The sequence below is a fragment of the Biomphalaria glabrata genome, chromosome 2 (assembly GCF_947242115.1).
Source record: "Biomphalaria glabrata chromosome 2, xgBioGlab47.1, whole genome shotgun sequence".
NCBI lineage: Eukaryota > Metazoa > Mollusca > Gastropoda > Planorbidae > Biomphalaria > Biomphalaria glabrata.
Genome location: NC_074712.1, coordinates 52,299,919 through 52,327,625, shown reverse-complemented (window position 1 = coordinate 52,327,625; position 27,707 = coordinate 52,299,919). Strand labels below are relative to the sequence as shown.

The following is a 27,707-nucleotide window of genomic DNA, read 5'->3' as shown; positions in this document are numbered from 1 at the left end:
AATCAAAGAACTTCAGACAGTTTTACATATTTTTTAAACTATTTATTTTGTAGAAAAAAAATCAAGAAATACAAGTTTGAAATATTCCTAAATTCCATTCATAGATCTCTTGAGTTTTCCTTGATTGTGTATATTTTCAGTTGCTATGATAGATTTGTATTAATCCTTTGTTCTCTTACAGACACAATGAAACTTGGTAATAAATAAAGTGCAAGAGCAAATAGAATTTCTATATACTTAAAATGAATTTATCCAATACAAATAATTACATAAATACTAAACTAGTACTATGAATTAAACAAACCAAATGAGCATTCTGGCATAATCTTAGTCCCCTTTGATATTTACAAGCCTAGTCCTTATTGAATAAGTCTATCTCAAGAAGCTCTAATCTTATTCTATCTTTAGTAGTTATTTCAAGAGTGCATGACATCAAGAATATTTGTTTTTCTTAATACTACTAGTGAACCTAATCTACTACTGGTGAGCTTGACTATCTAATTAGAAACAAACATTTTACTAAACAGAAATGTGAAAAGAGTTAGAAATTTACTGTCAGAAATCTTTGATTTGAAACAAGTAAAAAAAAAAATCAGGCAAACAAGACAATTTCTTTTTACCTTAAATAAAAAAAAAATTAATTTCAAATACAAATTTTAATAATGATTTTCCATTCTTGGGTGTAATTCAAGAAATTATTTAAAGCAAGAATTCTTATTAAAAGGTGACTTACTCTGGTAGTTTGGAAAATCAAAGATTTGGTCCTGAGATTCAACTGAAGTGTAGAGCTGTTCACCAGGACAACATCTATCACATCTTCAAATCTTATCAAAGGAAAATAAACAGGAAAGTCTCACATGATCAGCTGAACTATTACTTTAGACAACATAAAAGAGTAAGAAATATACCTGCTATACATATATATCTTCATAGTTTACTTGTTTACTTCTTCAAATAATTTTTTACAACTAGTTTTTATTATGATTATCATATTCATATATGCAGTTTTATGAAATAAATACTGTATTTCTATTTTCTGACTATATTGCATCAATAACAAATTTCATAAGGCCTATACATGTTTAATAAATGATCAAATCAATTAGCATCATGTTTCTAATTCACAACTACAGGTGTGTGATTCAAGCTATGCACTACAGGTGTGTGATTCAAGCTATGCACTTTACTATTCATTTTGCTATAAACATGAGGTCCTAAATAAATAAAATATGAAAATAATCTACATAACTGTCTGAAAATTTTTCACTAAAACAGAATTTGGCCAGAAAAAAAATGAACCTGAAATATATAAATTATTATAATGGTTATAATACTATGAAATTTGAACCAATAAACTAACCTGATTTCTTCCAGTACTGAAAGGAAATCATCCACCAGGTTTCTCTCTCTTGTTATCAGTCGTAAACCTGTATGACTAACTCCTAAGTACCTCACCCCTGAGTACTGTCCACTGGCCTGAAATAAACACATTACAGGGATAGATATAGTTTCCTTTTTAAAATTTTTAGAAAAATTGAAGATAGAAAGTAAGTCGATTTTAACTATTTACTTACAGCTATTGGGAAAAGCCTGCAAAAATATGTGGGCCATTCTTTGGCTGTGTCCACTATAACTTTCTTGATCTGAGGTTTCAAGTCTTTAGTTAAGTAATTGTGCTGGTTTACACCGTGGCCCTCTGTATGATACAAACAATATGAACTTATGATGTTAGGCTGACTTAGATACAGAGGACACAGTGTTAGACACCTTATTTATATAGGTTAGTTATTTTAGTTATTTAGCGACGCACCATAGTAGACGCATATTGAACGGGACTAGTGACGTTTGGGATATGTTGGGTTAGAGACCGGAAAATCAGTTAGCGATAGAACACTCCAGGGTAACGACGTGTTTAGTGACAGAGACTTCTACTGTGGCCCTTTTATCAGAATAAATACATGTTGAATAGTTCATCAGAGTCGACTACATCTCTTCACTAGTTAAAATAGATGTTCCTGTTTTTGTCTGACTTGTTGGTCAACTACACGTAATACACCCGAACAATTACACCCAAACGATTGCAGAGTAATTGGTTGACTTCAAGACAGCCTGAACTAGCAACATCACAGTGGCGACCCCGAACCTCGAAGCCCGACGAACATCGAACCGGACCTCGAAGCAGAACGTTTACTCAGGTGAGGGTCGTGCACTCGAAGATATAAGATTTCATCGGAGTACGGCTGAACACAGCAGTATCACAGAGTGACTTTGTTCTAGATCTACAAGCAGTCGTCGCCTGTTTGATCGCACGTTCAACGAGCCGTTAACTCAGGGTGACCTTCGTCAGGACCGTAATCATCGCAACGCCTGATCTTCATATGCTGAACCGACCTACAACCAGAGAAACCGTTCATTCATAACGGGTGAGAGATCGTTAGTGAACCTGTTGGACATATTTTTTCTTCGTCATAGGAGCCACATTGAGTATCAAGTTTTACCTCGTCAGTTTCGAGAAGGACAGTTTGCCCGCTGTCAGAAGTATTGTGAGTACTACAAGTTTGGTAGCTAACTAAATCGAAATCGCTCTGTCGTCTTACCCTTGGAGAGATTCTTGTGGAGCAGTTTGCTCATTGAACCGGTTGCTTGCCACGTTTATAACGGTCACTGTGTTTAACCTTTGGAAGGTTAGTGAAGTAATCTTTATCAGTACTGAACATTGATCTATCTAGTATTCGTCGGTCTAGACCATACCTAGACTTGTTAGCAGTGAAGTTGTGGAAACAGCTACATCCACTTAATTTCGTTGAAAACCGTTAGTCGTATAACGGAACGTCGTCGGAGGTGACCTTGGTCTCACCTAGTCTACATTGGACAGTTTGGTCTAGTGAAGCAGAGTACAACAGCAAACTTCGTCGTACTACCAGAGTAGCAGCAGAAGCAGTGAACTATTTTAGAGAACCGTTATTCGTCAGCCCAGATCAAGTCATCGTCGAGAAAGTCGTTATTCGTCAGCCCAGATCAAGTCATCGTCAAGAAAGCCGTTATTCGTCAGCCCAGATCAAGTCATCGTCAAGAAATTCGTTATTCGTCAGTCGTCCAGATCAAGTTGCCGTCAAGAGACTGTTATTTGTCAGTAGTCATCTACACAAGTCAAGTCATCGCCAGAAGAACCGTTAACCTATTCGTCAGTAACTGTGTACACAAAGTCGTCGGAACTACACATACGGTCATCAACAGTCGTCGAAGAAACTGGAACATTTTGCTGTGGCATATCAGGACATCTGTGGCATTACGTGGGATACTGGTAGCACCGGAGAACAGAGTCAGAACTGGAAGAGAGGCAGTGGAATTTGTTGTGATCTAACATATTCGGGAGTCCGAACAAAGGGATCTTTCTTATCAAAAGCTAAGTGCCATTTTTCTTATTAGTATATGTTTAGATTGCCCTTAGAAATAGATTTTGTCTAAATTTGGTACGTTAGCCTGAGTAAAATCAGGTGGTGCGCCTTAAAACCCGTCGGGGTAGAAGACGTAATTTAGATGAAAAGCTATATTATACGTTTAGGGTTGTAATTTGTTTTGTTTGTGTAAACGTCATATCCGTTGTTGCCTGGTTACTTCGTGACGTTATCATTGTGTGCCATATTGTCACATCCCAACCCATAGTGATAGTCTCATTTAATTATTTCATTTGTTTATATTATTTTAAATTATTTATTTTTATTAATTTAATTAGATCTGTAATTTTTTTCACTTAATGATAGAAAGTGCGGGTAGGATTCTTTTACTGTGAATCAGACTAAAATAATTTTAGTTTGAGCGGTTAAAATCAATTATGATTTTGCCATGAGAATAATGCCGAAACTGGCTATGTAGTCAAACACTATCGTCTGGCTAAATTTAGATCTGCAAATTGTTGTACATCTCTTTGGTACAATTTAATCATCTAGACTCTAATTTGAAATATTATTAATTGAAAAATGAATGAAGGTAGTACATTCTAGATATATGTATCTTGTTGAAGATATATTTGACATTGTATACACATATTTGTTTCGTATGGTTAAATAGAACCATAATCTAATCTAGATCTAGACTCTAGACAGTCTTTGAATTTACTCTAAACACTTCACTGTGACTTCAGTCATACCAGATTTTAAAATTGATCATAGTTATTCATACTAGATCTAAAAGTCATAGTGCTCTTGATAACTATAGATCTAAATAGTATTATTATACATACTATAATATACTAGATTTAAATTTGTGTGTAATACTGGACCTAATATACAGATTTGAATATAACCATAATAACTCAGACTAGATTTACACATTTACTAAATCTATAGATAGAGACATAACACTTAAAACTGGTATAAAAGTGTGTAAAAACTTTTAAAGTATAGCCATAACCAATATAGGCTAAGTAAAAATATATATAAAATATAAAACACAATGGCTACATCATCATATGTGGACCTTAAGGAGGTTAAGGAAACAGCTATGCAGGATGGAAAGGCCATGGAGTTAAAAGGAAAAGACTTAGCCGCTTATGTACAGCAAGTTGTGAGGGAAGAAATGGAACGTCAAGATAAAATAAGAAGGGAAAAAGAAGAGATAGAAAGACAAGAAGAACATCAAAGACAAGAGATAGAGAGGCAAGAAAGGATCAGAAAGGAAGAATATGAAAAGCAAAAAGAAGACCAAGAAAGGCAGAGAGAGCATGAAGCTAAAATGGAGAAGATGAGATTGGACGCAGCACAAGCCAGAGCCCAAACTGAACAAAGAAATAACACAAATAACTCAAATAATTATACCACTCAAAGAGACAACCCTAATTCACAGACATGGCTAAAGAGAAAGATACAAAGTTTTGATGAACAGAAGGATGACATTGGTGATTTCCTGAAAAGATATGAGGCAAAAATGTCTACATTTAATATGCCTGAAGAAGAATGGTCTGAAATACTGATAGACTTTGTTCATGGTCAAGCTCTAACAATATGCCAAAATCATGACCATCATATTGATGATAGCTATCAGGTTTTAAAAAGAGAGTTATTAAATGCATATGGTCATAATGCTACAACTTTTAGAAAGAAATATTTTGACAATATACCATCATTAGGAATAGAACCCCAAACTACCATTAATATGGAAAAGGATTTTTTCAATAAGTGGGTAAAATTAGAAAAAGTGAATAACTCTTATGAAGGATTAAAAAATTTTATTCTAGTGGACAACTTTGTAAATAAATGTGATCCTCAGTTACAATCTTTTATTAGAGAAAGAAACCCAAAAACTATAGATGAAATAACAGAAATAATGAGAGTATACAAAAATGCCTATCCAAATAAACCATTTTCTGATAGGGATAAGAGCAAAGTAGATTTAATAGGATACACCAAAGAAAATGTTGATAGAAGTAGAAATAGAAACAGATCAAATAGTGGAAATAGAAAATATAGTGAAATAACCTGTTTTAAATGTCAAGGAAAAGGTCATATAGCAGCTAACTGTAGAAGAGGGAATAGCAGGTCTGGAAGTAGAAATAGATACAATGAACAAAATAACAGTAGATATAGGAGTAGAGATAGGAATGACAGGGGAAATTATAGAAATAGAAGTTACAGTAGGGAATACAAAAGTAAAGGTACAGATAGGGTATATTTCATGGAAGGAAATAGGAACAATTTTGCAGTGTACCCAGGGTTTGTAGATAGAATTCCGGTGGAATTAATCAGAGATTCAGGTTGTAACACTTTGGCAGTAAAAACTAAATTTGTCAAACCTCATTGGTATAAAGGGTTTACTAAGAAAGTAGAATTAGCAGATGGCACTGTAAGGGAATTTAAAGCTATAAGGGTATACATTGAAACTCCATTTTTCACTGGTTATTGTGATGGCATTGCAATACCAGAAATGAGATATGATATGTTAGTAGGAAACATAAAAGGAGTTAAAGAATGTTCAAGAAAAGAATTAGAAGACTGGCAAAACAAATACAAAAACATAAGACAAAATCATGAAAACATAGAAACACAAAATATAACAAGTATGATAATAACAAGATCAATGGATAAACAAAGTAAGAAACAGGAAAATACAATAAATGTAATAAGTAATGATAAAGAAAAAGAAACCAGTAATGTAATACAAATAGAAAATACAGATGTTAAGGAAAGAGAGATAGAAAATGAAACACAAAATAGTCTTGAAACACAAATATCTCAAAGTGAAAAAGAAACAACACCCACATTTGCATTAGAACAAATGAATGACAATATTATTGGGAAAATTTATTCAAGAATATTAGATAAAAACAATAATAATCCAATGGAGAAATTTTGTATAGAGAATAAAATATTATTTAGACAAACAAGTAATGATAACAAGAAAATAAAACAACTTGTCTTACCACAGAAATATTGGAAAGATGTTTTAATCATGACACATGATAATAATTTAGCAGCACATAGGGGAGTAAAGAAATGTTATAGGAATTTGTCAAAACAAGTATTTTGGCCCAAAATGAAAGCAACAATCAACAAATACATAAACTCATGTGACATATGTCAAAAGAGATCTAACAAAAGCCTAGTGAATAAAGCACCTATTCAAGAAATGGATGAACCTACAGCACCATTTCAGAAAGTATCTATTGATTTAATAGGTCCTTTAATTCAAACTGAAAATAATAACAAATACATTCTAACAGTAATAGACATGTTTAGTAGATATCCAGAGGCAATTCCATTATCAAATACAAGTGCAGAAAATATCATTAATGCCATAACTCAAAAAGTAATTACAAGACATGGTATACCTAAAATTATATTGAGTGATCAGGGATCTCAGTTTAAGTCAGAACAATTTAAGAAATGGACTAAACAATACAATATACAACACATATACTCTTCGGTTTACCACCCGGAGAGTAACGGTTTATGTGAACGATATGGTGGATCATTAAAAAGATCACTAACAAAGATAATTCAGAATAATCAGAACAAGTGGGATCATTACATTAACTATGTACTATTTGCTCATAGAAACAACATCCATGAAGCAACACAATTTTCACCATATGAAATAATACATGGAAGAAAACCCAGAGATGAATTAGATGTTTTTAAAGAAAATCTAATAGGCAATGAGAATAAATTAAATAATGACAGTGAAACAACAATCACAACAGAATTGAAAGAAATATGGACTCAAGCATATAACAACAATAAGAAGTATAAACAAAGTGCTCATGAGAATCTAAATAAGAAAAGACAATTGAAAACACTAGAAGTAGGAAACAATGTATTAATATTGATAAATGACCTGAAAAATAAAATTGGTAAACAATGGAAAGGTCCATTTAAAGTGATAAAACAAATTAGTGATGTGAATTATCAAATTGAAATAAATGGGAAAACTAAAACATATCACATAAATAATTTGAAACTGTATCATGATAGAGAAGATGAGTTAATACAAAACATTCAGGAGGAAATAGAAAATACATTTTCAGAAAGAGAAGAATGCTTGATGATAATAAAAAATGAAAATCATAATGAAAATGATATTAAGGAAATACCTGTAATAGAAACAAAAGAGAATCAAACTTGGCAAAAGATTAATCTTAATAATCTAACTAAGGAAAAGTCAAAAGATATAACTAAAATAATACAGGAATACAAAGAAATTTTTTCCAGCATACCAGGAAAAACTAATATTATTAAACATGACATTAAAGTAACAGACACAAAACCTATCAAGCTTAAGCCATATAGAATACCACTACATTTACAAGACAAAGTAAAGAAAGAAATAGACAATTTACTAGAATCAGGTATAATTGAACCATCAACATCTCCTTATGCTTCACCAATTGTGATAGCCAAAAAGAAGAATGGAGATATACGGTTATGTATTGATTATAGGAAACTTAACAACATCACAGAATTTGACCCATATCCAATGCCAAATATAGAGGATATTTTACATAAATTAAATGGAGCAAAATTTTTTACTAAATTAGATTTAACTAAAGGTTATTGGCAAATACCTTTAACAGAAAATGCAAAACCTTACACAGCATTTGTAACACCATATGGTATTTTTCAATGGAATTATATGAGTTTTGGATTAGTAAATGCACCTGCCACATTTAATAGAATGATGAACATGATAATTGGAAACAAAGAAAATGTTATTTGCTATTTGGATGACATATGTATTTTTAATAATAGTTGGGAGGAACATTTGGTAGATGTAAAAGAAGTATTTAAAATAATAAAAGAAAGTGGACTTACAATTCAAGCAGAAAAAGTAGAAATAGGATTGGAGGAAATAATTTTCTTAGGACATAAAGTAAATAACAACATGATTAGCCCTATTGAAGATAACATAAAGAAAGTACTTAATATTGAAATACCTACAACAAAAAGACAAATTAAAAGTATATTGGGAATAGTAAATTATTACAGAAAGTTTATAAAGAACTTAGCAGAAATAGTGAATCCACTAAATGACTTACTTAAAAAAGGAAAACCTCAAAAAGTAGTTTGTAATGAGGAATGTGTGAAAGCTATTGACAGAATTAAAGATGTTTTTAGTCATGAACTAATATTAAGACTACCTGATAAAGACAAAATATTTTATGTCACAACTGATGCATCTGGTAATGCTATTGGTGGTTGTTTAATGCAGAACTATGATAACTTACATCCTATATTATATGTAAGTAGAAAATTGTCAGAGGCAGAGAAAAAATATAGTGTCATTGAAAGAGAAGCCTTAGCTGTAATATGGGTAATTACTAAGCTAGAGAGCTATTTAATAGGAAGGAAATTCATATTATTAACTGATCATAAACCTATTCAATATATACAGCAAAAGAGCATGAAAAACAGTCGTGTTTATAGATGGTTCTTAGCACTACAGGAATATAAATTTGAAGTGAAAGCTATTAGTGGATCTGTGAATATTGTAGCTGATCTATTGTCTAGAATGACATTGAAATGAAATACTTTTGTAAATAAACTATGATTATATTGAGTATGTAATATATATTAATATATTGACACCATTTATATGTTATGAAAAAGGGAGATAAGTAAATTTGATGTTAAGCATTTAAAAGTAAGTATGGATATTTTTTTTTGTGTGAATCATTTCATATATCATTGACGAAAGTTAGTTCTATGGAAAAGGGTGAGTATAAAAGAAAAATGGACAAAAGCGTATAAAAGGGTGGTAAGAAAAAAAAAAAAAAATTTATTGAATGTGTAAATAAAGTTTGTAATTGTTTTTTGAAATATTGTATTTTATCAGATTACTGTCAGTGAAGAACAATTGTGACTTGTGAGGTGCCCATAGGATGCCACATTTTCCTCTATGATGAACTGTGTACTAAGGAGGATGATTCTGGAATGTTATGAACTGTTATGAACATTGACATGAATATGAGGAACTGTCAAGATGAAGATGTCAAGATGAAAATGTCAAGATTTTATGTTTGTGGTCTTCCCCTTAAATTGAAAATGCCCTTGTAAGACTTGACAGTAGTGGAAAAATATTGACATATTTTTTTTTCAAGGGGGGGAGGAATCTGTTAGACACCTTATTTATATAGGTTAGTTATTTTAGTTATTTAGCGACGCACCATAGTAGACGCATATTGAACGGGACTAGTGACGTTTGGGATATGTTGGGTTAGAGACCGGAAAATCAGTTAGCGATAGAACACTCCAGGGTAACGACGTGTTTAGTGACAGAGACTTCTACTGTGGCCCTTTTATCAGAATAAATACATGTTGAATAGTTCATCAGAGTCGACTACATCTCTTCACTAGTTAAAATAGATGTTCCTGTTTTTGTCTGACTTGTTGGTCAACTACACGTAATACACCCGAACAATTACACCCAAACGATTGCAGAGTAATTGGTTGACTTCAAGACAGCCTGAACTAGCAACATCACAACAGGAATAACCATTAAAAACATTAAGCCTTTGTAAGACTAACAGAGGTACATTTGGATATATACAACAAATTGAAAGTGTTTCAAAAGGTAATCTGCACATTACCTTTCAAAATGATGGTATAGAAAATTTCTCACCTAACATGCTTCTCATCTTGATACGTTGTTCCTTTGTGATGCGGACACATGCCAGGTTGTAAACATCACTAACTATCTGGCAATAAATCAAATGTAGAGTCAATGGTTTCTCTAACTTTTCTGAAGGCCAGAAAACTTCCTTTCTAACTTGAAGTGTCCAAGGAACCTAATGAAAACAAAGAGCATAAGAAATCAAATTTTAAATTTCAACTTTTATTTGCTCAAACATTTTATTTCAAAATATTTAATAGAATAAAAAAAATTCTTTAATGTTTGAAAGGTAATGATCTTTTTTCTTTAAAACTAAAAAAATGTAAACTATAAGATATGAAAGTAAGCCTTATACAAAATGAAATTATCTTTTTAAGAGATGAAAAAGCCAAAGCAAACTTAAGTTCTTAAAGAAAAAAAAAATGCAATCTTAAAAGTAAACAATAAAATCAGTAAACTTGGTAATATACAAACTCAGTTGTCTAACTTTGAATATGTCTTGTCATACAAATATGAAAATTTGGTTTATTTAGATAAAAAATTAAACTTAGTAAATGAATATTAAAAGCATTATCAGCTCACCTTACTATACATGAGGAAGAACTTTTTATTCTGTGGATAGAGTTCAGTGACTACACGCTCAAATGCTGCATAGTCAATTATCTGTTTGGGCTCCTCAGGAGGCGGCAGTGGTGGCAGTGGTCTCTGGTCTGGCTCAATTCTCTTGCTGTACAGTGATGCGTCTTGAGGCTCAATACGTTTGGCATAATCACCAGAGCTACGTTTCATCTCTTTTGTTTCAATAACTTCAGTTGTGGTCTTAATGATCTTTTTGGGTGGGGCACTCTTAGGTAAAGGTGGAGGTTCATCTAATTTTAACATAATAAAAGTATATATATAAATGCAAAGCAATAAAACGAATAAAACAATGAAATTATTTTTCTTGACAAACAAGGTCAAAATTATTAAACTTTGGATAATTTTATTTAGAAACTAATTATGAAGTATTAGGAATTAGAAAAGTATTTATGTAATAATATCAACCCTGAAATAATGTTAAACCATTTTTGAGCTACAAGGCTAAATACTGTAATAATCACTGAAGACTCCTGCCTCCTTCTCTACTATGTGTGTGACTCTTTTTTTTTTAAAGCCCTTCTTTCTCAGTATATTAATTCATGTTTCCTAGTAGAAACTGTTCTCCAATATTGGTGATAATGTCAAGGTTCCAATTACCTCTCACAATCTGTTTTTCATATAGGTTATCATTTTCTTTGGGTGCTGGTTCTTGACTGACTCCCCCTCCAAGTTTCTGTTCCAGTAACTTCATTGTGTTAAAATGGGAAGTTTCAACCAAAGATTTGGTTCTCTTAGTCTGAAACATACAATCACTTCCATTCAGAAAATGTATTGAAATTTTTCTCACTCCTTTTTAATCAATTATATTTAATGGATATAGGATTTAGTATTATGGCCGTTAAATATAAATGTACAATTACCTCCCCTGATTTCAGAATTGACTTGGGCTGTGGATCAGTTGGAGAAGTAGGTTTTTGCCATTTTTTCTTGCCAGATATTCTATCCTCAATGTTACTGGCAACATGTTCATCAATTTCCAATTTTCCAACCTGGCAAGATTTAAAAAAGAAAGATAAAATGTCTTTCAATCATGAGGAAAATGTTTCTGCTTTCAATATGACAGAAGACAATTACTAGAGAAGTACATGACTTGGCACTTCAGTTGTGTACTGCACTTTAAACAATAACAAATAATTGTGTGTGCTGCAGTTTACTCAAGAACAAGTTAGTAGTGCTCTAGGTATTAAATTAAGAAATCAAATGTGCAAACCTGAATGTTGCTTTTTTCTTCCTTCTCCACAGGTGGTGGCCAAACAACTTTACCAATCCTGACAGTCTTCATTTTACCAGATTTATCCCTGATGGTAAACTTTCCTCTTTCTCTGTCTATCTCTACAGGAGGAGGTGGGGGTGGTGGAGGAGCAGGTGGCACTGTGAACTGACCATGAAGTGGGGGAGGGTTATAGGGGAGGACTGGCGGTGGAAGGGGTGGGGCCTGTGAGGTTTGCATGACAGGGACATCAGCAGTGGATGTACTTGTGATTGTGATAGTGCGAGTGACGGCCCCTTCAATCAGAAAGTCAGATATTTAATGATAAGGAATGGTCATAAAAAATTTTAAATCTAGAAATTGTCTTATTAGATAAAGAACATTGTGTTACACAATGTAGTGGCTTAAATTACCTGTTGCTGTTGCTTGAGATGGTGTTCTGTTTAGTTTAGGTGCTACTGGAGGTGGAGATTTAACTTCTGGTTGTTGACGATGTTCAAAATTTGACTTGATGAACTGAACCTTCCTAGGGCTCTCCACTTCAGGCTTACAAACAGATAATTAACATTATTACACATTATAAGTATGTATACCTTTGAACTATTGTTAAATTTTCCTAAAGGAATAGTACAATTAGATCAAATGTTTTGATATATTATCAAAGAAACCCATTTGCATTAATACCTGTATTGTTCCATTCATATGGGCTTGAGCTGTGACATTACCATTGGGCATTCCCAGTGCACTAAAGCCAGAATTGAAACTTGAGCTTGGACTAAGAGCATTGAACTGACTCATTGGAGCTTGAGGAATGACTGGCTGAACACTGGGAAGGACTGTTGGTCTCGCTGGTGGAATTATACCAGGCAAAGCCTGAGGAATAATCTGGAATAAAATTCAACAAGTCAGTGTTTAATTCAATGAGTTGGTGTTTTTCAGTAAGTGAGAAGTAGAAATAAGTTGTTTTATAAATGGAACTGTTTAAATATATTTCTTTTAAATTTTCCCAAACCATAACAGCAATGAAGTTATAAGCATAAATATATAATTACAGGATCTGCAGGATTGTGAAGTAAAACAGAGTCAGTACTATTCTAAATATTAAAGAGAAAGAGAGAATAGAAAAAAAACTTTGAAAAATGAGTAGAATTGTAAAAAAAAAAAATCCCAGATAATATTCTATAATATAAAATGACTTAACTTAAATCAACAAGGATTAACAAGATTTAAAAAAAATAATTTAAAATTTTATAAATCTGAAAATTATAAACATTTTCCAAATAGTAAAGTTGATGAATAACAAAAACATAATAGTGTAAGAAACTCCACTTTTAAACTTAGAAAGGACTGAATGATGCACTTTAAAAAAAAAAGGTAAATTCATTTGACCAAGTGTAATGTATTAAGTTTTGACTGCAAAAATCTTTCGCCAATCTTTCAAATAGATTTGTTTATCCTTGTATGACAAGACTAGCCCAAGCCCAACATCTGTGTTTACAAAAGATGGTCTCTTTTTTAGAGAGCCTAAGATAAGAACTTACTGGCTGAGCCATCTGAACTTGTTGCAACTGATGCTTGAGGACTTCTTGCTCTATAGACTGCTTGAGTAGCTTGTTCTGCAGCTCCTGTTGCTGTAGAGCTGTTTTCAATGCAGCAGTTTGCTGTTGTGAGGCCTGCAGAGCTACCTGGGCCTGCTGTTGTGAGGCCTGCAGAGCCTGTTGTTGCTGCTGCTGCTGTAAAGCTGCCTGATAAAAAGCTTGCTGCTGCTGCTGCTGTTGTTGCTGTGCCTGCATGATTAAACAATATTATACAGGATATCACTTCATTACAAAATAAAACAAAATTTTGATGCTGCATGGTGAATGAATTCTAATATTTGTGAAGCAGTGTAGGTTAATTAGAAGTTCTTTTATGATGTGAAAAAAATAGCAATTTTTAAAATGGTTTACAACAAAATATTCTATTAAAAAGAAATGAGATAATATATTATGGCATCTTGCCAATGAATTAATATTACAATTACCAGATAAGCTTGAAGAACTGCTTGTTGCTGTGCCATCTGTTGGGCAGATAATTGTTGCAGTGGATCTGCAATACCCATGTAATTTTAAAAATTAGTTATAGTTGAAATATTAAGTACAAATAATTAATTTTGCTAAAAGTTATAGAAACATCTAATATTTTTTTATGCTCATGGTAATTATATGCAAATTAAACTGATGACTATACCTGCTCCTATCAATCCCACTGGTTGTATTGTTGGGCCAGCAGCTAAGTTTAAGGGAGGAGGGTTTATTCCTAGCATTGGATTGAAGTTGAAACCTGTTGCCATTGGCTGGAGAACATTGTAAAACTACTTAATTTTTTTCTGTCTAACTGCTATTATCAAATGCAAATTCAAGGAATATGATATTTCTGTTTTCTTAAAGCTAAATGAATATGAAAATGTATTTAAAAAAAATTAAAATATTTTGTCAATATTTATTTCAGAATAATGGAAATATATATCGTACCTTATAAATATCTGCATTGCAACAAAAGTCAAGTAATTTATTTTTAAGCAATTAATCTTAAAAAAAAAATATTTAAGGATAAAAGATTTCTATATAATAATTCAATTTAAAAAAAATAATTAAAAAAACAACAACAATGGTATATTTTTCACATTCTTTTTCTCTGCATTAATATATTTTAGAACAGATGATTGGAGTCTAGAAAATGGTTAAAATCAGAAATGAATTTGAATTAAAAAAAAGTATTACCTGCTGTGTTTCAAAACCAGGTACTCCATTGCCACCACCTTTGATCCGACCACCTAGAATTCTTCCATTTGGTTCGTCATGGTCATTTAGTGCACTACTGAAAATGTCCTCTACTAAATGAGACCAATCAGTATTGTCAGAATTTCCAGCATCATCTCCATTTGGACTGAGATGACGGCGGCTTATTTGACCTGGCACACCAAACTTCCCCCTGGCCACATAACTCTTTTTATTGTATCTCTGATTTAGCACACTCTTAGAGAGGTCACTTGTGTCCAAATTTTTTACTTCTCCATCTGGAAAGTAGCGAGAATTCAGTACATTTCTTGAAAGGTCGCCATTGAGTTCATCACTTTCAGTGATGACAGACATGCCACCATTAACATTGCCGTTGACACCATTCACTTTAGAACGGCTAGTGTACCTGACATTCATTTTACTGTTCTCTGACAATCCAACTGGAATGATCTCTGTTGGACGCTGGTTCAGGACACTTGTGGTTGAGAATCCTAGGTCATCTTCCACATTGCTGGTCTGTATCTTCTTACTGCTGTTTCTTTGGACAACTTTCTCAGCTGTGACTGGAACTGATCTTTTCACCATTTCGGGCAGTGGGCCAAGTAATACAAATATTCTTTCTTTCTCAGCATTGTGAGGCCTGGAATGTAAATAGCAACAAAATTAAATTTTAGTCTCCCATTGTTTTGTTCAAAACATTTTTGTACGTGTTCTAATTGTATAGGAAATAAAAATGAATATTTCTATCAAATTCCTAACATATTATAATTTATTTTGTCTGACACTTTGAAACAGATTTTATTTGTTTGTGTGTGTGTGTGCTTGCCACTCTAAAAATGTTAGAGAATACACTCTACTTAAAAGTGGGTCCATGTAAGCATCCTCTCTCTTTATCTTATATAATACAGATGTTACTTCAAAAAAGAAGATGATTATGTCATACGAGTCATGCATTCAGTCATGCATATTAACCAATGACTTAAATTCTGCCAAATCACTGGTTTTTCTAGCTAGCTCAGGCAATCCATTCCATGCTCTAATAGCACTAGGGAAGAAGTAGTATTTGTACAAATTTGTCCTAGCATATGGAATGAGGAATGTGCCATTATCTTTGTGTCTTTCTGAGTATTTTATTAAATTTTGTTTTTGTATTTTAAAATTATGGTTCAGTGTTTTATGTATAATTGCTACTTTACTTTTGAGTCTTCTGTCCTGAAGGTTTTCTAAATTTAGTGATTTTACCAAAGGTGTTACTGTAGTCAAATGTGAATATTTGTTTGTTATGAATCTCACTGCTCTATTTTGTGTCTGTTCCAGTTTCTTAATGTTTTCTTGAGTTGAGGGGTCCCAAACAGAGGATGCATATTCTATATATATATATATATATATATATATATATATATATATATATATATATATATATATATATATATATATATATATATATATTGTGTATGACTTTTTTTTAAAACTGAAATTTACTGACCTAGAATCACAAAGATTTTGTTTCACAATGCTACTACAATGCTTACAACACCAAATGAATAGTCCAAATTCTTACCCTTCATGTCCCTTCTTTCTAATACTTTCTTTACTTCTGTCCACTGAGACAAGGAAATAAGCATTGCAGGTTGGAAAGCCTGGAGCTATTTCCATCTCACTCACAAGGTCAAGGACATAGTCATAGCCCATAAGTTCATAGTACTCAGCATCATCATGCAATCTCACAGTCCATCCCTGGCTATTTTCATGCAAGCCTCTGTCATAAAACAAACCTATATTATATTCAACATTCTTATCAAAAAGTTTTAGAAATCATCAAAACATTTAGGAAAAATGCTGTACCTTAGTTTACAAAGATGTGATGCAAATAGTTCTCCAGAAGTCCAAGACTCAACATGGCCAATAAAGGAAACATCTGAAATTATTTGTTAATGTTCTTAGTATCATTCTTTTGGGTAAAAGTGTACAAAATATGATTACAGTTTAACTAACTAGACAATTTACATTGAATCGATCCATTATTTTTGTAACTTACTCAATAAGTGAAATCTTCTAACCACAGTTCACAAACTGTTCTATACATTCAATACAAGACACATTTTTGTTTCTTGTGATACAGATGAGATAATTAGTAAACAAAGTAGTCTTTTACCATCAGCAAATTTCACTTCAAGTCCTATGTTTGCCTTCCGCTGAATAGCTTGCCACTCTAAAAATGTTGGAGGATACACTCGACTTAAAAGTGGGTCCATGTAAGCACTCTGTAATATTTTGTGCTGGCAGATATATTTGTAACCATTCAATCCTACATCAGAGACATACCTAAAACAAAACAAATAAATGATCAAATGCCATTCTGTTATTCACATGCTAGACTTGCTTAAAAGGAATATCTAGCTTGCTGATTTCAATATATGGCTTCAGTTTTTCTATAACAGCTCTAGCTTTCAAAAAATGTATTTTGATTAAATTGAAAATCAAGCCTCATTATTGTATTCAATTTGATTAATTTTTTTTTGTCAAAGTTTTTACTAAAGTTCCAGATGTAAAGTAATTATTGTCTCCACCCTCTTGTGTGACAGACCACCCACCCACCTATCTGTGACATTTGTCTTGCCGTCTTAACGTTAATGTTGGTCCATACAGGTTTCTTCTCTCTAAACAAAAAAATGGAGCCTCTTTGTCACTAATACAATATATGAAACCTTTCAATTACTGAAAAGTTAAATTACACATACACCTGTTAAGCAGTAAAATATAATGAAGTTATTAGATAAACAAACTAAAGAAGACAGATATAAACTAATACAATTTGTTTAGAATGTGTTGTTAAGTTAAATAATTCTTAATGCAAGTGTTTATTTCATAGATTTGGTTTATTGTTTTTTGTTAAGAAACAAATTGCAGTATATTAAACATAAAAGATAATAATTTCAAAGTCAACAGAAAAAACAACTTCAAATGTAAAGCTAAATTTAGCAGTCAAAGATGATAAACTATGGCACTAATATAGAAAAATTAAAATCATTAATATGTATGTAAACAATTAAAACTTTCTATACAAGCAGTTGAACTTACTTGAGCAGGTATTTAAATAGCGTAGGACTTGGGTTGAAACAACACAGACAGTTGGCTAAGAGTCTCCATAACCTCTCTAGTCTCTCCAAGTTCTGGTTCAACCATGTCTGGTTGACTATTTGACAAAGAATTTCATCTCGCAGACTCTCATATTTCAGACCCTGAACATTTGTGTATTTTAAATTCAAATTAAGGATACAGAAGATTTAGGTTATACTGATTAGTTTTATTTTAACATTCTCATGGAGTCTAGAAGTAGGCTACTAGCTAAAAAAAAAAAGAGCAGTAGACTAACTTAAAAATAGTAAAATAGGATTGTCATGTGCTGAAAAATGGATAGGTAATAAGTACAGTTCTTACAAGTGTAATAACATAAATATATAAAGTATTGTACATTTGTAATATTAATATGATAAGAATAAAAGAATATGTACATATGTCTTACCATTTGAACAATGAAATCACAAAGAATTTTTTCTTTCTTTTCACTCATATGTGTATCACACATAAACCTCAAGATCTATGGACCAAAAATAAAAAGTTGCTACAAAATGCAACTCTAAAATTTTGTTGTAATACATTGTTTAAGTTTAAATACTTATGCTAAAAAAAAAAGAGACCAAATTTGCTTACCAGTTTAAAAACAGCTAGTGCCTTGGCTGGGTTTTCATCCCCTTGCAGAGGTAGTAGTGGTGTTTTGATAGGCTCAACCTGCACACCCAAAGAGTGATTCTGCAAAAACAAAAAAAAAAGTATTTTAAATATATATTTATAAGCATATATCAGTATGAAGACTGAGCATAAAAATTCCCAAATACACTCTCTCTATATATAAAATGTCTTCAAACTACTACAGAAGATATTTAAGAAGTGTGTGCTAAGTCAGGCACCTTGAAGTAAATGCTTGTGTATTTACTGAAAGCATGGGAGTTGATGTCAACTGGAAGCTTGTAGCCCATATCCATTGCCATGACATCAACTGAGCTGGTAATAATATGCTGACCATTGTGGCTTGGATTCCAATCTGTAGGAAAACATACATAGGCCAAAATACAGAAATTGCTTACCAACATTGTAAAAAATAATGTGTTTGTACTAAGATTATATGACAAAGTTAATTTTATTTGATAGTAGTGCAATAGACTAAAAGCTTACCATCAATTTTGCTGTAGACTAAAGCCAGCTCTCCTGGAATATCCAAATTGGCAATGCTAGCCATCATTTGTGCTTGCCTCTCCTGAAAAAAAAAGTATTCCAATTAGGACCCTAAATCAATAGAACAAGTTTTTAACAGTAGTTGGTTTCAGTAGTAACAGCTAGATGAGATAATGTTTAACACTACTAAATTCAAATATCAAAATTTGTATGCATGAAGGCTAAAGGAAATGAGAAAAAAGTGCTAAAAATTCAATTTTTCAAATAATGAAATAAAAAAAAAATAAGAAAGAAAAATATTATCAAATGTTTAATAAACTACAAAATCATTCAGGATAAACAAAAATAATTTTGACTTCCAGAACACATTTTGCTTTTCAAACTTCCATAAATATGTACCTAAGTGTAGACACAGAGAGGGCAAGTATTTAATATGTTGACAGAGCAAATTAAATGGGAGGTAACTAAATGCAGTTTTCAAAAACATTTCTCTCCTTTGTACCAAGAGATTGAAAAACTGTAGATTTTTTTCTCAAGCATGGTTTTACATACCAACTATACTAAACATAATGGGGTAACATTTTTTTTTCAAATATAAAGAAAAAGACATTAAATCAAATCAGGACGTGAAAAAAACAGAAAACAGTTATGCAGTCTAAATGTCTGATGAACAAAAGATTAAAATGTGTAACAACTGAATATGAAAATAGGAAATCAAAATCTCTGACCAATGCAACACAATAAAGGATGTGATTTTTTAACAATCTTTTATGTGAATTTATAAAAACAAGAATTTTCTCCACATCAGGGGAAACGGGGTCATCTATTTTAGGACAGGGGTTTCCTCTTTCCTTTTACACATTTTATTGGCATAGCATTAGTAAAACAACTGTTTCATCCCCCTTTGTCTTTAAGCTAGAACGTTAATTTAGATTAGTCATTCTAAACAGAATTCTCTTCAGCAATGAATTTTAAAAAGATATCTAAAGTAATATTTCCTTACAAAAATAAATATAAAAATCTTATTTTACAATTTCTTAAAATATATTTTGAAGATAAAATATATCATACATGCTGTGGACAAGTACTATGGAAACCCCTGTACTGGTGAATAGTTTAGAGCTATTTTAGACTATTGGGGCTAAACTCAGGAGCTGGTCAGCAGCCTCACCCTGAACACTGCTTGACCAATGGGTCTACCAAAACCAATGTCATCATTTTGATGGCCTGGGTTCCTTATTTCAATATGAGCTGGAACAGTTAGCTCAGATATTCTCCGTTTGATCATAGTTCCAGGTTGCTAGGAATAGCAGCAGCCCAATAAGCAAAACAGCAGAAAAAAAATAGAACAAAGAAACATTAGTTCATGTTTCGTTCTTTGTGACTTAAAATTTCTGGGTATTTAAAAAAACAAAAGCAAGATAGAAATAAGCATTTACTTAATTAGTATAGGGAGGAGAGGAGGTGAGGGAGAAACTCTTTAATTTTAAAATAGCACCTATTAACCATCTCTTTTTTCATAATGGGAGTGTCATTAACTCTTATATGTTTAATGGTCTACATTAAAATAGTAATAATAAAATGATGACAGCTTATCTTAAGTAAACATGCTATTGTTCAACCTGCCTATGGAAGAAAAGTAATCCAAAGTATTTACAGTTCTGGGAATTGATAAATCAGAACTATTTTGTTTTGAGAACTAGTTTTAAAAAAACAACATTGTCTAATAGATGATGTTCCAGGAATATTGAAGAAATGTATTGGCACCTCTCAAGAAATATTTTCCCTTAATACACAAATTGTCTTACAAGTTTTTGTTATGGCCAACCTGTTTTTTTTTTCTTCTTGCTATTTTCTCCAATTTTCTATTACTACTTATTTGTATACAGAAAGATGGTTTGATTTATCAATTGCATTCACAAAATGCATTTAATACATTTGCTCAAAAATGACTTTCCATTTTTGTCAAAGTTATTAAACATGAATGTAAAAAAAATGTTTATGTTTTATTTTATTCTGAAATGATTTTGCAAAAATAACAAAATAAGATAAAGTGTTGATTTCTTTTAATAATTGAACTTTGGCATAGGTCTATTGACTATGATTATTTTGTTTAGAGTTATATATTTTGTTTTACCTTGCGCTCTTTATCAATTCTATCTTGTAATTCTTGTTTCTTCCTGGCTAATTTGTGTTCTTCTAGACGTGTACGTATTTCTTCACGAGTCTGAAAGTCAAATAGTTCGAGGATAATTTTAATTTAATAAAGATTCATTAAAACAAAAGAATCAATGGCTAATAGAACAAGTGACCACAACAAAAAATGATAGTAATCCTTCATCCTTTTTCTTTGGTTGTTTAATTAGAAAACAAAAATAATAATATTTAAAAAACAAATTGTAGCAGTAAAGACAATCAATATAGTAGCCATAAGAATGTAAACTGCTTTTCTGACACTTGATCTAACAATAACATCCACATTCTTACAATACTACAAAATTAAATCAGTCACATATATCAAGATATAGTGCTAAGGCACATCTGTTGATATTAACTGCTGATTAATGGGAACCTATTCACTTTCACTTCCTAATCTATAGCTTGTCAGGTGGTCTACTGATTGATTTTTATTTTATTAGCCTGCTTCATTGAATTGAAAAATCATTTCACTGTATACATTTTTATTTAGGGTAAAATGTACTGGGTAGAAAATAATATAGAGAAAAAAAAATCTCATGGGTAAAATGTAGCATGTAGAAAATTAACATTTTCATAGACTTACTTTAAGATATTTTCTTCTCTGCCGTAACATGCGAAACTGGGCCTGTGCCAGTACAATGCCATTCCTGAGTTTATTAAACTTGCATCTGAAATAGAGAGATACATCACGTTCAATGTAACAAAGTACATAGATTATATCCACCGTCTGTATACAAGCTAATACAAGCTAATACATTCAGGTCATCTGCATAAATTACTAAGCATGTATCGGCAAGCCATAGATAATCAACTATTCTATACATCTGCAGCACATTCTTTAAAGTAGAGTCAAAGAGACACTAGAAGCAAGTAGGACTGGTAAAAGAGTAACTAACAATTACATAGCGCTAGCTCATTGGGTTTAATAAGGTCATATGCTATGTTTCTTTCAAGTTTACACCTATATCTGGTTACAGACAAGTTAAACCATGACAAATGAACAAGTTAAATGGTGGCAGAGTTCAAAGTGATTCAATGGTAGAAGAACAAGTTCTCTTTCGCTACAACTGGTTTTAGATTGGGTTTTGTTGCTTTTTTGGCAAGAAGATCCTGTTGAGCTCTGAGTGAATTAGAGACCAAATATACAAGCAAAGGCAATTCAGTAAGAAGACAGTCAAATGTTTTACTCAAGATGGAAACTCAACAACCAAACATTACACTGGCTAATAAAAACTTGATAAGTTCACTATCCCTTAGACCAAGAGGAGATACATGTGCACAATGTATTTGCACTAAATACACAACTATTGGGAATCTTTGTTTTATTTGATTTATATAATAAGATACAACAATCAAACAATAAATCCAGTACATGGAACCAATGAGATTACTTTTGTTGTGTTGTCAGGTGATTGATTCAACAATTTGTCATCAAATTGTGCTACACAGTGTAAACAACTTAAGATTGTAACTTGTCTCTTCATGTAACTGCAGAATATAAGGAAGTCCATACCATAACCTAGACATGGTGATACATCTTCTTACATTACAAATGGCCCTTGACCCAGATTAAAAAAAATGAAATGCTGTGAATTAAGTAAATTAGCTAAAGTATTTCAATTACCTCAAGTATTATGTGCAGTTAAAACAGATGGACATTACAGCCTTCATTTGAATGTAAACAAGATACAAAGAAGAATTGTTAACCTTTAAACTGGTTGTTAGTTTTATTTGTTACTCTAGAGCCAAGATCTTTCTCATACAGAGAGGGAGACTTTAAACAAATATTTCACCATGCTATGTGACTTCTCTCTTGCTACAATATACGAAACTCTTGTAATCATTTGTAACAAAGTCATACAAGCCATAAAGTGATATACACAATAAAGTGACATACATATAAGTGTTACATAAAGTTATTTAAATGTTCAAAGGGATTACTGAAAAACTAAAGACTGGAACTAGAAAATAGCTAAGTAAAGACGTAACAAGTGTTCCTCTGTAATGCATTTATTGAAGTAGTCCCTAAATGTAAAATACTTTAAACCATAAGGCTTATTTAGAAGGTAGTTCGATGTCCTTAAGTAACACACATGTAACAAGTCATATGAATTGAGTTCAGTCAAGTGAAGAAAACTATAGATAGCATAGTCATAGTCGATCTTGTCATTGATATTGAAACAATTTTGTTCAGTCCTTTTTTTACAAAGACTATCTCGTATCTTACATGCACAATCCATTTGAAGGTCCGATTTAAACTAAATGTTGTACAAACACACAAGTCAATGCTAGAGAAGAGACTAGTGTCACTATACCTCTCTATGGCCTAATGATTATGTCATTTAATTGTGTGTGAATTTCATAGTAATGAACAACATTATACACTTCGTTAATCCACGCCAGCCACAAAGAGACAAAAAATTAAAGGGGGGAGGGGGAGTGGGGAAGGAATTAAAACTATACGAGGAAAAAAAAAGTATAGCATTTCAAAGGATGTAAACAGCTGTTGTTCAGTAGCAGTGTGTTCCATCGGCATTGCTCTCAACACGGTGTGTTCTGTGTCACCTTATCTACACATTGTTTTTGAAATGCCTTCAAAATGACATTAGCGATTATTTGTCTTCAAGTGGAGCCTTGAAATTAAAAGCAAAACACGAAACAAAAGGCTTCAAAAGGTTACTGACAGGTAGTGATAAAAGACTTGGCTAAATGTAAACCCAATGATGTGATATATGACATAAAACCAGCACTAGAAGTTTATAAGAGCTCCTTGCATTACAATTACATCACAGTGTTGAGTAACCAATGTATAGATTGGTAGACAAATCAGTTTTATTCAACGTGAAAAAAAAAGTAAACCTATTTACCATTCACCAAAGAATACACATTCCAGTCCAAGAATCTGAAGGTTTCAACAGAAATGTGGAGGTGAAATGTAATCCAGCAGCAGCCGTTATTTCCCCGGGCTCACAACAATGATATCTCGCTGGTCACTCTAGACGCAGACCCAAAACAACAAACTGGTCACGACACTCGATAACTTCTACCTGATAATGCTGACTGAAACACAGAGGTGACACCACCCACCCTTCCCCCCTCACACAACGTGGGGACGGGGAGGTGTGTGTAGCCGCTAAGAAAGGGAGACTGCTGTTAACAAGCTGATTAAAAAAAAAAACGATAAGTAGGACCTACTAGATCTAGACTTTAATATCAGCGTCTCAAAGCACGAGACTGGGTGATAATAATAGAGTCTATGTGTCGCCTTACATCACGATAGGAGCAAGGCTGAAAAATAACAGTCCAAGAATGGCGGCTATACTTACTAGATGGGGGGAGGGGGGTCGACACAGAGGGGGAAACAGGTGAAACCCTGTACCAAAAAAAAAAGTATTTTAACAGTGCTAGCCGAGTACAATGGAGAGATCCAGGTGATGAAAAGTAGCTCAGGTGTGACAACTCTGTGGCTCTACCTCCGAGAATCTCAGTTCATTTGTTAAGTTGTCCCCCATGTGTGCTACGACGAAGAGAGTCCAGTTAGAAACTGAGAACCACTGCCCTTTACTTTCAATAGAAACACAAATCATCCAGATTTAAAGTTGAAACATGTCGCTAGCAACACACACTGGTCCACGTGAACGATCATACACAAACTGTAGAGAGAGAGACATATAATCCAGGCTGAATGAACACAGCATGGGATTTGTTTTATAACTTTATAACCCACGATATGTACATGCATATATGAGTCAGACATCTCAAAACAAAATAATAAAAAAATACGATCGAAGCTCGTAAACACAACAAGGAAATCATAATAGACGTATATTGGTGGCCATGGTTGAGTTGTGATATTAACTGTACAATTGAACCTCTGTAAGACAAGGATTAACAAAACTTTAAAGAGGGCCGAAAATCACTGCGCACTAAGATCAGATCAATGTAAAAAGTAAATTAAAACTAAATTGAAGCTTTTGCAACAGTTATAGTGGCATGTCTACCTATTATTTTAGAGAAATGTGCTGATGGTTTGTATTTGAATTATGAGCAGAATGTAGCCTACTTGTAGACTAATACAACTTTGTTCGGGTTCAGTCTGCGTGTCTTTCTTAACCATCAGAAACTTGAACGCAAGAATGTATAAATCTTACATCAGCACCACCGACGAATGACTGCTCTAGTTCTTTACTGGAAAGCCACCCCCACTACTGCGTGTAGAGATAGGCTCCATGCCATATGTTCGTAATGTCACGTGAACGAATGTGAACACACAAATCTGAATGAGAAATAACAAATGTCTGTAGGTTTATTTTGGACTATTTTGATTAAGTTCGAGCCAAGACTGCACCGCTGTTCACACACACACATTTATTTACTTTCCAATACACTTTAACCTACTACCCGGAAGTAATCGAGTCACAAGTTTCTTTTATCTAGAATCTAGACATTGTTGCGTACATTCATTGTTATCAACTCGTGAAATAAATGACTTCCTAGCTTTAGTTTTCGATTTCAATTTGCGTCCTTTACAAATGCCAACATTCTAAGGAAAATGTGTTCATTATTTAGTTTGTCAATAAGATCATAGTATATTGACATGAAATAGCGCTAAACAAAACCAATTAGTAAAAATATTTCTAATCGCACAGATTTATTATTGTAGTCTAGATCGATCTATTACAAATTTAATTACATGACTGATCCAAATTAATGGACAAAAACTACGCTTAATAAAAGCTTTGTTTGTTTTTTTTAAGTATTTTTTTTTATTTTCTTGTCGTCTGCGCCTGTCTTCAGAAGGAAGTCTCAAGTGTGTGTCCAACTGTCCATAGTTTATTTCAGAAGCAAAGATGCCATTTATTATATAACAAAACAAACGAACAAAGTTACAAAGACAGTTTGTGTAGAAACTCAAAACCAGTCACCAAAGTAGTTCACTCAGATAAAGAGGCAGGTTTCAATATTTTCAGAAAGAATATCAGAAACTATGAACTACAAACTATCAACAACTACAACCCTACCTACGTCGATACAAAAAGAAGAGACATGCTGTTGTATTGATAGTTCGACTAACGACCTGATACCACAGGATACGGAAATTTATTTAACAATAGTTCAATATGAACCTAGCCTAACTGATGTTATTGAATGATTATCTAATTGATTTAATTGTTTTGTAAAGGGCCAATATCTTATTCAAAGCCTCAACAAAGAAACTTTTCCCTGAAATTTAGTGATCTGCCTTATAGAGTGAGTACTGCACTTTACGTGTGTAATATGAAACACTACTTAGTGGTTGCTTTAAATTATATTCGACTTTGCACACATACTAAATATGTTGTTTTTTTCAAAAAAAAAGTAAACAATATGTTTAAAATGTAAGTATGACAGAAAGTTGGCCTACTTAATTTTTGGACAAAAAATCTAAAACCGTTTGCATAAATGTGTTGAACTATGCTAGATAGTGATACCCCTTACTAAATAGTCTTCAGTGAGTGTTGTTTCACTATTAGTCGTGAATAGTTGTAAAAATGGTGTATTTTTATTTTAAAAAAATTGCTAGCATAGTTGATTTTAAACATTTAAACATTTAAATTTTCGCTTTCAGAAAATAAAAAGTAGCCGTTTCATCAGAACTTTGAAAGATCTAAAATATCATAACCGATTTTCAATATTTTTTCTAGTTTATGAGATCTTAACGGGACGGCCGGACAAGCAGAACACACAAAACTAATAGCGGCTATTTCCCTTTCCAGGGCAGCTAAAAAAAAAAAAAAACTCGATCAAAACCGGCTAAACACGTAGCCAGTAAATATAGATATATTTTAAATACAAAGATTCATGAAGATGTGAGTCATGTGACTTTCCCCGCCATGTTTACGTGATGCTATTCCCACGACGTCTGTTGAGAACTCAGTTTGTGTGACTCCCGACATATTTGACCAGTTAGCAAGTCTCTTCATTTGCACAATGATGAACATCTAAATTATCTAAGGGGAACAAAAAAAAATGAAAGACGAATCCCCGTGGTTCCTGTCTACAGTTCTGTCCTGATTATAAAAAGTCCCATTCAGCCCATTACGCAAAGTTTACTGTCAATTGAATGTTAGCTGGAGTGTTAAGAGCTGATCCTGCAGTGTAAACTGGTGGGCTTCGTGTCAATGGGCTTCTGTCGAATGTCTGAATGGCTGGCTGCGGCTCTTTTGATGAGATTCAATCAAGGAAAGTCACTTTTATTAACACGAATGGCCTACAAGAGAACGACTGGGCGAAACGAATTTTTTGTTGACGTACAAGAAATAACACTAACATTGAACATCAGTTTAAATGTCTATATACGACTTAAACTCTACTAGAGAATCTATAACAAAAAAAATACAGCTCCAGTAAAAAAGGATTGGTCTTTTAAATTGGAAACTAATAAATGAGAGACCTTGAAGATTTAGTGTTTTTCAAAGCAGCCTTCAAAATGTTTTCAAGAAACTAGATGAAGAAGTGCAGGGGTACAACACAAAGCTCAGAGACTGGGTACCGGTACT

The 27,707-nt window shown here is 32.7% G+C and overlaps 1 protein-coding gene and 1 long non-coding RNA gene across 6 annotated transcripts in view; one reads left to right on the top strand and one right to left on the bottom strand.

Annotated features, from left to right (window-relative positions):
* Positions 1-27,707, bottom strand: part of LOC106054111 (unconventional myosin-XV-like) — a 117,654-nt gene that overhangs the window by 11,678 nt on the left and 78,269 nt on the right. For all 5 annotated transcript variants that reach the window (XM_056021343.1, XM_056021344.1, XM_056021345.1 and 2 more), the window contains 24 exons: positions 21,752-21,836; positions 21,107-21,196; positions 18,970-19,051; positions 18,705-18,838; positions 18,448-18,546; positions 18,260-18,334; positions 17,815-17,975; positions 16,889-17,058; positions 16,579-16,651; positions 16,295-16,492; positions 14,716-15,373; positions 14,183-14,288; positions 13,977-14,041; positions 13,495-13,740; positions 12,638-12,838; positions 12,367-12,499; positions 11,954-12,249; positions 11,604-11,732; positions 11,341-11,479; positions 10,687-10,973; positions 10,114-10,279; positions 1,575-1,696; positions 1,361-1,476; positions 734-824 (listed from right to left, as the gene is read on the bottom strand). In XM_056021343.1, coding sequence (XP_055877318.1) covers positions 734-824; positions 1,361-1,476; positions 1,575-1,696; positions 10,114-10,279; positions 10,687-10,973; positions 11,341-11,479; positions 11,604-11,732; positions 11,954-12,249; positions 12,367-12,499; positions 12,638-12,838; positions 13,495-13,740; positions 13,977-14,041; positions 14,183-14,288; positions 14,716-15,373; positions 16,295-16,492; positions 16,579-16,651; positions 16,889-17,058; positions 17,815-17,975; positions 18,260-18,334; positions 18,448-18,546; positions 18,705-18,838; positions 18,970-19,051; positions 21,107-21,196; positions 21,752-21,836 — 3,922 coding nt within the window. The remainder of the gene's footprint in view (positions 1-733; positions 825-1,360; positions 1,477-1,574; positions 1,697-10,113; positions 10,280-10,686; positions 10,974-11,340; positions 11,480-11,603; positions 11,733-11,953; positions 12,250-12,366; positions 12,500-12,637; positions 12,839-13,494; positions 13,741-13,976; positions 14,042-14,182; positions 14,289-14,715; positions 15,374-16,294; positions 16,493-16,578; positions 16,652-16,888; positions 17,059-17,814; positions 17,976-18,259; positions 18,335-18,447; positions 18,547-18,704; positions 18,839-18,969; positions 19,052-21,106; positions 21,197-21,751; positions 21,837-27,707) is intronic.
* LOC129924755 (uncharacterized) lies at positions 1,624-9,819 on the top strand. The gene is made up of 2 exons (XR_008776671.1): positions 1,624-3,990; positions 9,328-9,819. It is a non-coding gene; the product is annotated as an uncharacterized LOC129924755 (long non-coding RNA).